We start from the raw sequence: 12,796 nt of genomic DNA on the forward strand, positions 1-12,796 counted from the left end.
ATACTGTTAGCTGGAGATAGATCTGTACAGGTAGCATACATTTAGCATACTGTTATCTGGAGATACATCTGTACAGGTAGCATACTGTTAGCATACTGTTATCTGGAGATAGATCTGTACAGGTAGCATACTGTTAGCTGGATAAAGATCTGTACTGGTAGCATACTGTTAGCATACTGTTATCTGGAGATAGATCTGTACAGGTAGCATACTGTTAGCATACTGTTAGCTGGATAAAGATCTGTACTGGTAGCTGGAGATGGATCTGTACAGGTAGCATACATTTAGCATACTGTTAGCTGGAGATAGATCTGTACTGGTAGCATACATTTAGCATACTGTTATCTGGAGATAGATCTGTACAGGTAGCATACTGTTAGCTGGATAAAGATCTGTACAGGTAGCATACTGTTAGCTGGATAAAGATCTGTACTGGTAGCTGGAGATAGATCTGTACAGGTAGCATACATTTAGCATGCTGTTATCTGGAGATAGATCTGTACAGGTAGCATACTGTTAGCTGGATAAAGATCTGTACTGGTAGCATACATTTAGCATACTGTTAGCTGGAGATAGATCTGTACAGGTAGCATACATTTAGCATACTGTTATCTGGAGATAGATCTGTACAGGTAGCATACATTTAGCATACTGTTATCTGGAGATAGATCTGTACAGGTAGCATACATTTAGCATACTGTTAGCTGGATAAAGATCTGTACAGGTAGCATACTGTTAGCTGGATAAAGATCTGTACTGGTAGCATACATTTAGCATACTGTTAGCTGGAGATAGATCTGTACTGGTAGCATACATTTAGCATACTGTTAGCTGGAGATGGATCTGTACAGGTAGCATACATTTAGCATACTGTTAGCTGGAGATGGATCTGTACAGGTAGTATTCATTTAGCATACTGTTAGCTGGAGATAGATCTGTACAGGTAGCATACATTTAGCTGGAGATAGATCTGTACTGGTAGGATACTGTTAGCTGGAGATAGATCTGTACAGGTAGCATACATTTAGCTGGAGATAGATCTGTACAGGTAGCATACATTTAGCTGGAGATAGATCTGTACAGGTAGTATACATTTAGCTGGAGATAGATCTGTACTGGTAGGATACTGTTAGCTGGAGATAGATCTGTACAGGTAGCATACATTTAGCTGGAGATAGATCTGTACTGGTAGCATACTGTTAGCTGGAGATAGATCTGTACAGGTAGCATACTGTAAGCTGGAGATAGATCTGTACTGGTAGGATACTGTTAGCTGGAGATAGATCTGTACTGGTAGCATACATTTAGATGGAGATAGATCTGTACTGGCAGCATACTTTTAGCACACTGTTAACATACTGTTAACTGGAGATGGATCTGTACAGGTAGCATACTGGTAGCATATTGGTAGCATACTGGTAGCATATTGGTTGCATACTGGTAGCATACTGGTAGCATACTGGTAGCATACAGGCAGCATACTGGTAGCATACTGGCAGCATACTGGCAGCATACAGGCAGCATACAGGTAGCATACTGGCAGCATACTGGTAGCATACTGGTAGCATACTGGTAGCATACTGGTAGCATACTGGTAGCATACTGGTAGCATACTGGTTGCATACTGGTAGCATACTGGTAGCATACTGTTAGCTGGAGATAGATCTATACTGGTAGCATACTGGTAGCATACTGCCCAACACTCACCTTTGGCCTGCTATTTTGATTTATTTTACCTGTATTTAACGAGGCAAGTCAGTTAAGAACAAATTCTCATTTTCAATGACTGCCTAGGAACAGTGTGTTAACTGCCTGTTCAGGGGCAGAACGACCTTGTCAGCTCAGGGATTTGAACTTGCAACCTTTCAGTTACTAGTCCAACACTCTAACCACTAGGCTACTCTGCCACCCCCTATTAACAGATCAGTACAGCTAGCTAACTACTGCTCGACATTCACCTCTTTTGTTGTTTCATCTGGGAAATTATGGTTCTCTCTCTCTCTCTCTCTGCGTGTGTGTGCCTGTGTTACAGAGGGACTCACCACTGGGTACCCCGTACCCGTCGTCTGTTTGGGGGTCAGATTATTGGCCAGGCCCTGGTGGCTGCAGCAGAGTCCGTTGGGGAAAACGTCTTTGCTCACTCTCTCCACTGCTACTTTGTACGGGCAGGTGAGGAGCTGACATTGTCAACATTAGCACAACACTACCATAGCAGTACCATAATATTACAACACTACCACAACACTACCACAGCATTACCATAACATTACAACAATACCACAACACACTACCATAGCATTACCATAATATTACAACACTACCACAACACTACCACAGCATTACCATAATATTACCATAACATTACAACAATACCACAACACACTACCATAGCATTACCATAATATTACAACACTACCACAACACTACCACAGCATTACCATAACAGTACAACAATACCACAACACACTACCATAGCATTACCATAATATTACAACAATACCACAACACTACCACAGCATTACCATAATATTACAACACTACCACAGCATTACCATAATATTACAACACTACCACAGCATTACCATAATATTACAACACTACCACAGCATTACCATAATATTACAACACTACCATAATATTACAACACTACCACAACACCACCATAATATTACAACACTACCACAACACTACCATAATATTACAACACTACCACAACACTACCACAGCATTACCATAATATTACAACACTACCACAGCATTACCATAATATTACAACACTACCACAACACTACCATAATATTACAACACTACCACAGCATTACCATAATATTACAACACTACCACAACACTACCATAGCATTACCATAATATTACAACACTACCACAACACTACCATAATATTACAACACTACCACAACACTACCATAATATTACAACACTACCACAACACTACCATAATATTACAACACTACCACAGCATTACCATAATATTACAACAATACCACAACACACTACCATAGCATTACCATAATATTACAACACTACCACAACACTACCACAGCATTACCATAACATTACAACAATACCACAACACACTACCATAGCATTACCATAATATTACAACACTACCACAGCATTACCATAATATTACAACACTACCACAGCATTACCATAATATTACAACACTACCACAACACTACCATAATATTACAACACTACCACAACTCCACCATAGCATTACCATAATATTACAACACTACCACAACTCCACCATAGCATTACCATAACATTACAACAATACCACAACACACTACCATAGCATTACCATAATATTACAACACTACCACAACACTACCACAGCATTACCATAATATTACAACACTACCACAACTCCATCATAGCATTACCACAACACCCCACAGGTTATACATATAACACATGCTTCTGCATTGCTTCCTGTTTGGGGTTTTAGACTGTGTTTCTGTGTAAGCACTTTGTGACATCTGCCGATTGGAAAAAGGCCATTATAAATGTAATCGATTGAACAGCAACTTTTTACGGGGCCAGTGAGGAACTGATCATCATTTAACATTACCACAACATGCCACAGATTATACAGTCAACATTACCACAACATGCCACAGATTATACACTCAATATTACCACAACATGCCACAGATTATACAGTCAACATTACCACAGATTAATACACTCAACATTACCACAACATGCCACAGATTATACAGTCAACATTACCACAGATTAATACACTCAACATTACCACAACATGCCACAGATTATACAGGCAACATTACCACAGATTATACAGTCAACATTACCACATCATGCCACAGATTATACAGGCAACATTACCACAGATTATACACTCAACATTACCACAACATGCCACAGATTATACACTCAACATTACCACAACATGCCACAGATTATACACTCAATATTACCACAACATGCCACAGATTATACAGTCAACATTACCACAGATTAATACACTCAACATTACCACAGATTAATACACTCAACATTACCACAGATTATACACTCAACATTACCACAGATTATACACTCAACATTACCACAACATGCCACAGATTATACAGGCAACATTGCCACAGATTATACACTCAACATTACCACAACATGCCACAGATTATACAGGCAACATTACCACAACATGCCACCGATTATACAGTCAACATTACCACAGATTATACAGGCAACATTACCACAACATCCCACAGATTATACAGTCACCGTTTCCACAACATCCCACAGATTATACAGTCAAGGTCCAGATTGAATTTGCCCTGCTCCAACTAACCTACCCTATACTGACTACTAACCCTTAATGACTCAATACCCCATAAAGACACACTACCCCATAAATACACAATACCCCATAAATACACACTACCCCATAATGACATCACAATACCCCATAATGACATCACAATACCCCATAATGACATCACAATACCCCATAATGACATCAAAATACCCCATAATGACATCACAATACGCCATTATGACATCACAATACGCCATAATGACATCACAATATGCCATAATGACATCACAATACCCCATAATGACATCACAATACCCCATAATGACATCACAATACCCCATAATGACATCACAATACCCCATAATGACATCACAATACCCCATAATGACATCACAATACCCCATAATGACATCAAAATATCCCATAATGACACAATACCCCATAATGACACAATACCCCATAATGACATCAAAATATCCCATAAAGACACACTACCCCATAATGACACACTACCCCATAATGACATAATGACACAATACCCCATAATGACATAATGACACAATACCCCATAATGGCATAATGACACAATACCCCATAATGACATAATGACACAATACCCCATAATGACACAATACCCCATAATGACACAATACCCCATAATGACACAATACCCCATAATGACATAATGACACAATACCCCATAATGACACAATACCCCATAATGACACAATACCCCATAATGACACAATACCCCATAATGACACAATACCCCATAATGACACAATACCCCATAATGACACAATACCCCATAATGACATAATGACACAATACCCCATAATGACTCAATACCCCATAATGACACAATACCCCATAATGACATAGTGACACAATACCCCATAATGACACAATACCCCATAATGACACAATACCCCATAATGACTCGATACCCCATAAATACACATTACTATCTCTCTCGGAGGACCTGAGCCCTAGGACCGTGCCCCAGGACTACCTGACATGATGGCTCCTTGCTGTCCCCAGTCCACCTGACTGTGCTGCTGCTCCAGTTTCAACTGTTCTGCCTTATTATTATTCGACCATGCTGGTCATTTATGAACATTTGAACATCTTGGCCATGTTCTGTTATAATCTCCACCCGGCACAGCCAGAAGAGGACTGGCCACCCCACATCGCCTGGTTCCTCTCTAGGTTTCTTCCTAGGTTTTGGCCTTTCTAGGGAGTTTTTCCTAGCCACCGTGCTTTTACACCTGCATTGTTTGCTGTTTGGGGTTTTAGGCAGGGTTTCTGTACAGCACTTTGAGATATCAGCTGATGTACGAAGGGCTATATAAATAAATTTGATTTGATTTTGATTTGATTTACCCCATAAATACACACTACCCCATAAATACACACTACCCCATAATGACACACTACCCCATAATAACACACTATAATGGCACAATACCCCATAATGACACCATGACATCACAATACCCCATAAAGACTTCACACTACCCCATATAATGGCACTATGCCCCATAATGACACCATTTTTAAATTACCTTTATTTAACTAGGTAAGTCAGTTAAGAACAAATTCTTATTTACAATGACAGCCTAGGAACAGTGGGTTAACTGTCTTGTTCAGGGACAGAACGACAGACTTTGTACCTTGTCAGCTCGGGGATTCGATCTTGCAACCTTCCGGTTACTAGTCTAACGCTCAAACCATTTGGCTACGCTGCCACCCTACAATAATGACATCACAATACCCCATAATGACATCACAATACCCCATAAAGACTCAATACCCCATAAAGACTTCACAATACCCCATAAAGACTTCACAATACCCCATAATGACTCAATACCCCATAATGACTCAATAACCCATGACACCACAATACCCCATAATGACACCACAATACCCCATAATGACACCACAATACCCCATAATGACACCACAATACCCCATAATGACTCAATACCCTATAATGACACGAAACCTCATAATGACACCACAATACCCCATAATGACTCAATACCCTATAATGACACGAAACCTCATAATGACACCACAATACCCCATAATGACTCAATGCCCCATAATGACACGATACCTCATAGACACCACAATACCCCATAATGACTCAATACCCATAATGACACAATACCTCATAATGACACCACAATACCTCATAATGACACCACAATACCCCATAATGACTCAATACCCATAATGACACAATACCTCATAATGACACCACAATACCCCATAATGACTCAATACCCCATAATGACACCACAATACCCCATAATGACACCACAATACCCCATAATGACATCACAATACCCCATAATGACACCACAATACCCCATAATGACATCACACTACCTCATAATGACATCACAATACCCCATAAAGACATCACAATACCCCATAAAGACTTCACAATACCCCATAATGACCCAATACCCCATAATGACCCAATACCCTATAATGACTTCACAATACCCCATAATGACTCAATACCCCATAATGACACACTACCCCATAATGACAGAATACCCCATAATGGGGTTATCATGGGAATTTCATAATTCCTATATGTGTTAATTAACCAATTCAATTTGTAATCACTCTGTCTGTTTCTAGCATCTTATTAAAAGGAGATAATAGTATTTATTCTCGGAGAGCGCTGCCATTGAACCACGAACAACAGTTTATATACTGTATAAAATATGACGTCATTTGTTATAGAATGAATCTCCTCCTCTCGACCAAGACAAAGCAGGTTCAAAAGTTTATTCCAACCCTCTAGCGCACACTCATGACCCACACACTATATATCAAGATTAACTTCTGAAGTCTCACCATTATCTATCACTATCTAGCAGACAGTTCCAGATAGGGAAACCCTGGAGGGGCTCTCGCTGTCTTATCTAAACGCCCCAGAGTTATAGTTGAGTCGGTTCAAACATAGGTTAATGATCCTTTTTGCTTACTTACAACCCATTCCTCCCCAACCGAGTTGGAATGGTGTTTATTATGTTTAATTACTCCTTGTTCAGGCGACTTAATCTCTTCCTGATGAACTAACTTTATTAATCAGATATAATGAAACAGGGTAGAGTTTAATTAGTTATAGTTCTATTTAAATGTAGATATTGTTTAGTCATTATTCATAAAAATTCCTAACAGTAAACAGTGTAAATACTTTGTGAATACACTGTATCTCGTGCAAAGGTAATGGGGCGAACTCCGTGGAGTTCAATGTCATGCGTCTGCTTTTCGGCATGGCGTTTCTTCGGCTCGGCAGGCCTGGAGGAGGTGGTCAGCCTAACCTATAACCTCTGACCTAAACCTTCCTAACATATAGCCCTACCTCTGTGCCAGGAGACCCCAAGGTGCCAGTGCTGTACCAGGTGGAGAGGACCAGGGACGGTCGTAGTTTCAGCGTGCGGTCAGTGAAGGCCATCCAATACGGTCAGCCCATCCTCATCTGCCAGGCCTCCTTCCACAGTAACCAGCCCTCTCCTCTGCAGCACCAGTTCACCATGCCCTCTGTCCCCCCCTCCTGAAGACCTGCTGACGGGGGAGGAACTCATACAGCTCTACCTCAGGTAATAACAGTGTAATAACCAGGGGTTGGAAACAAAATCATTTTCCTTTCGTTCTGATCAGAACCACTATTCTTTTTTTTCGTTCCACAGTTCCGACCAGCAAAATAAAGTTCTGAACCGTTCAAACAATCAAAGTTGTTTTATATCGTTCCTTTATGTTCCTTTTTAAACCTCTGAAACATATATTTATAATGGTCCTGGTTCTGTGTAACTCAGTTGGTAGGACATGGCAATGCCAAGGGTTCACTCTGAACTGATCCTATCCACATTCTGTGTGTGTGTGTGTTCCAGTAAACCAGACTTGGCTGAGAAAGCCAAACAGGGCCTGAACAAGCTGCTAGCTGACGAGGTTCCCATAGAGATTAAACCTGTCAATCCTCCAGACTTCTACCGCGGCGTTGCCATGGAACCCAAGAAGCTGTACTGGGTGCGCGCTAGAGGCCACATCGGTAAGATAAAGAGCCTGTGTATGACTCTAACCCAGGGCTGCCCTTCCCTCTTCCTGGAGATCTACAGTCCTGTGGTTTTCAGTCCAACCCTAACCTACCATACCTGGTTCAGGTATTGGTAAGCAGCTAATTAAGCAGCTAATTATTTACTCCAAATTAGGGTTGGCGTGAATCTACAGGAGGGTAGCTCAGCAGGAAGAGAGTTGGGCAGTCCTGCTCTAACCGACCCTGCTCTGACCCTCCCTGCTCAGACCCGACCTGCACTAACCCGACCTGCTCTAACCAGCCCTGCTCAGACCCTCCCTGCTCAAACTAGCCCTGCTCTGACCCTCCCTGCTCTGACCCTCCCTGCTCTGACCAGCCCCGCTCAGACCCTCCCTGCTCTGACCAGCCCTGCTCAGACCCTCCCCGCTCAGACCCTCCCCGCTCAGACCCTCCCCGCTCAGACCCTCCCCGCTCAGACCCTCCCCGCTCTGACCCTCCCTGCTCTGACCCTCCCTGCTCAGACCCTCCCTGCTCTGATCAGCCCCGCTCAGACCCTCCCCGCTCTGACCCTCCCCGCTCTGACCCTCCCTGCTCTGACCCTCCCTGCTCTTACTCTCCCTGCTCTGACCCTCCCTGCTCAGATCCTCCCTGCTCAAACCAGCCCTGCTTAGACCCTCCCTGCTCTGACCCTCCCTGCTCAGACCCTCCCTGCACTAACCCGACCTGCTCTAACCAGCCCTGCTCAGACCCTCCCTGCTCTGACCCTCCCTGCTCTGACCCTCCCTGCTCTGACCCTCCCTGCTCAGACCCTCCCTGCACTAACCCGACCTGCTCTAACCAGCCCTGCTCAGACCCCTGCTCTGACCCTCCCCGCTCTGACCCTCCCCGCTCTAACCCTCCCTGCTCTGACCCTCCCTGCTCTTACCCTCCCTGCTCTGACCCTCCCTGCTCAGATCCTCCCTGCTCAAACCAGCCCTGCTTAGACCCTCCCTGCTCTGACCCTCCCTGCTCAGACCCTCCCTGCACTAACCCGACCTGCTCTAACCAGCCCTGCTCAGACCCTCCCTGCTCTGACCCTCCCTGCTCTGACCCTCCCTGCTCTGACCCTCCCTGCTCAGACCCTCCCTGCTCTGACCAGCCCCGCTCAGACCCTCCCCGCTCTGACCCTCCCCGCTCTGACCCTCCCTGCTCTGACCCTCCCTGCTCTGACCCTCCCTGCTCTGACCCTCCCTCCTCTGACCCTCCCTGCTCAGATCCTCCCTGCTCAAACCCTCCCTGCTCAGACCCTCCCTGCACTAACCCGACCTGCTCTAACCAGCCCTGCTCAGACCCTCCCTGCTCTGACCCTCCCGGCTCTGACCCTCCCTGCTCTGACCCTCCCTGCTCTGACCCTCCCTGCTCAGATCTTCCCTGCTGAAACCAGCCCTGCTCTGACCCTCCCTGCTCTAACCACTCTGCCCGACGGAGATGCAGTAAGCTGTGTGTGTTGCCCCAGGTAAAGGTGATATGAAGCTCCACTGCTGTGTGGCAGCCTATGTGTCAGACTATTCGTTCCTGGACACTGCTCTCCTGCCCTACCCCGGGCAGCGTGCCACTTTCTTAGCCTCTCTGGATCACGCCATGTGGTTCCACAACACCTTCAGGGCAGACGAATGGATGCTCTACGAGACTGAGAGCTCTTGGACTGGTATGGACACACATACACACACACTCACTACACACACACTCACTACACACACACACACACACACACACACACACACACACACACACACACACACACACACACACACACACACACACACACACACACACACACACACACACACACACACACACACACACACACACACACACACTTCTCACCCACACACACTTCCCACCCACTCACACACCCACACACACACACACACACACACACTTCTCACCCACACACACTTCCCACCCACTCACACACCCACACACACACAGAGAGAGACAGGTATGGACACACAGAGACACATATACTCACGCACGTGGACACCCAATGTTACGGGCAGCAGCATTCCAACTGGTTCTCTGTGTTAAGTCTTCCCACATGCTAACGTACGTGTGTGTGTGTCCACCAGGGGGCAGCAGAGGGCTGGTTCAGGGACGTCTGTGGAGGCGAGACGGGGTGCTGGCTGCCAGCTGTGCCCAGGAGGGGGTAATCAGGGTCAAGGCCTTGACGACCAGCGCCGTGACGAACGAGAGCAAGCTATAACCATGACAACCTTTTAAATGGCTAATGAAGCCATGTAGAGTCAGGAGACTGGCTGCGTTTATACAGGCAGCCCAAATATGATCTCTTTTCCGCCAATTGTTTTTTTGACCAATCACATCAGATCTCTTCACATATATTTGTCAGAGCTAATATAATTGGTCAAAAGACCAATTAGTGAAAACAAGTCTAAATAGAGACACCCTGCTGACAAATGGCTGGTGGCCACGGTGTGTTAGTGATCACCTGCTGGGTGTTGATGAACGGCTGGTGGCCACGGTGTGTTAGTGATCACCTGCTGGGTGTTGATGAACGGTTCAACTTCATCCCCAGCCTCCATCCCCAGTCTTCAACTTCAGCCTTCATCCCCAGCCTCCATCCCCAGCCTCCATCCCCAGCCTCCATCCCCAGCCTTCATCCCCAGCCTCCATCCCCAGCCTTCATCTCCAGCCTCCATCCCCAGTCTTCATCTCCAGCCTCCATCCCCAGCATTCATCCCCAGCCTCCATCCCCAGCCTTCATCCCTTGCCTACATCCCCAGCCTTCAACTTCAGCCTCCATCCCCAGCCTCCATCCCCAGCCTCCATCCCCAGCCTCCATCTCCAGCCTCTATCCCCAGCCTTCATCTCCAGCCTCCATCCCCAGCATTCATCCCCAGCCTCCATCCCCAGCCTTCATCCCTTGCCTACATCCCCAGTCTTCAACTTCAGCCTCCATCCCCAGCCTCCATCCCCAGCCTTCATCTCCAGCCTCCATCTCCAGCCTCCATCTCCAGTCTTCACCCCCTTATTATGCATCTACAATCTACTGAACCATGTGGTGATGATTATAATGACTTGATTCTGACTGAATAGATTTTCTGACCAAGATAAAGATTTCCATATATATTAACTATTTTATATTGAATTATTTTACCTTTTTAAATGATTTGAGAATTGTTGTGTCCATTGTGGTTCCATAAGCTTCCCTTATTAATTGTTCATATTTCAATAATGTCTATCTTTTCAGGAACGTACAGGAAATCTACAGTCAGGTCCAGTAATGATTGACATCCTTGATAAAGATGAGCAACAAAGACTGTATAAAATAAATCATTGAAATATTTAGCTATATTGTATGCACAAAATGTAAATTGTTATTTTATCCTAGAGATTTTGTTTAAAAGTAATAAAAAATCTCAAAAAGATAGGGGTTGAAATGATTGGCACCCATGTTTTCAATACTCTAGCACCCTCCCCTTGTGAGGATAATGACACTGAGCTTTTCTCGAACATGTTTTATGAGACTGTAGAACACGTGTTCTCCAATCAGATTCTGTATGGCGGAATGGTCTAAGATCCCTCCCAATGTGTTCTCCAATCAGATTCTGTATGGAGGAATGGTCTAAGATCCCTCCCAATGTGTTCTCCAATCAGATTCTGTATGGAGGAATGGTCTAAGATCCCTCTCAATGTGTTCTCCAATCAGATTCTGTATAGAGGAATAAACCATTCTGATTGGAGAACACATTGGGAGGGATCTTCGTCTGTGCTTATTGACTGCTCTCTTCAATCCAAACCGCAGGTTCAAGTCTGGAGACTGCGTTGATCATTGCAAAATGTTAATTTGTGGTCAATGAACCATTTCTTTATAGATTTTGATTAGCGCTTTGGGGTGTAAAACCCACCACTGGTGTGCCTGGCCAAAGAGCTCCATTCTCTTGTCATCTGATCACAGCACCGGTTCCAATCCAAGTGCAGAATGTTGTTTATCAAACTCCAGCCAGTGCTGTGGTCAGATGGCATGAAAATAAAAACATTTGGCCACGCACACCAGTGGTGAGTTTGGCATTGATGTTATGGGGCTATTTAGCTTCCACTGGTCCCGGGGGCTCTTGTTAAGGTCAACGGCATCATGAACTTTATCCTGTACCAGGACATTCTAGCCTGGTTGACAGGCTTTTTTTACCCTGCTGTAGGTTTTCACTCCAAGTGGATCTGTGTGGATGGAATGGATGTAAACTGAACAAAAATACAAACTATTTTTTTCAATGATTTAAAAAAATATAAATGCAACAATGATTTTACTGAGTTCCAGTTCATAAAAGGAAATTAGTCAATTTAAATACATCCATTTGACCCTAATCTATAGATTTCACTGGGCAGGGGAGCCAGGCCCAGACAATCAGAATGAGTTTTTCCACACAAAA

At 44.3% G+C, this 12,796-nt stretch overlaps 1 protein-coding gene across 1 annotated transcript in view; it reads left to right on the plus strand.

Moving 5' to 3' along the window:
• The window catches only part of acot8 (acyl-CoA thioesterase 8), a 12,609-nt gene extending 624 nt beyond the window's left edge, over window positions 1–11,985 (plus strand). Inside the window, 6 exon segments of the mRNA XM_046311716.1 lie at window positions 2,033–2,169; window positions 7,709–7,881; window positions 7,883–7,935; window positions 8,227–8,384; window positions 9,865–10,056; window positions 10,478–11,985. Coding sequence (XP_046167672.1) covers window positions 2,033–2,169; window positions 7,709–7,881; window positions 7,883–7,935; window positions 8,227–8,384; window positions 9,865–10,056; window positions 10,478–10,611 — 847 coding nt within the window. The 3' untranslated portion in view covers window positions 10,612–11,985.
• The last annotated feature ends 811 nt before the right edge of the window (window positions 11,986–12,796 follow it).

This window comes from Oncorhynchus gorbuscha, linkage group LG18, assembly GCF_021184085.1.
Source record: "Oncorhynchus gorbuscha isolate QuinsamMale2020 ecotype Even-year linkage group LG18, OgorEven_v1.0, whole genome shotgun sequence".
In the NCBI taxonomy this organism is placed as follows: Eukaryota; Metazoa; Chordata; class Actinopteri; order Salmoniformes; family Salmonidae; genus Oncorhynchus; species Oncorhynchus gorbuscha.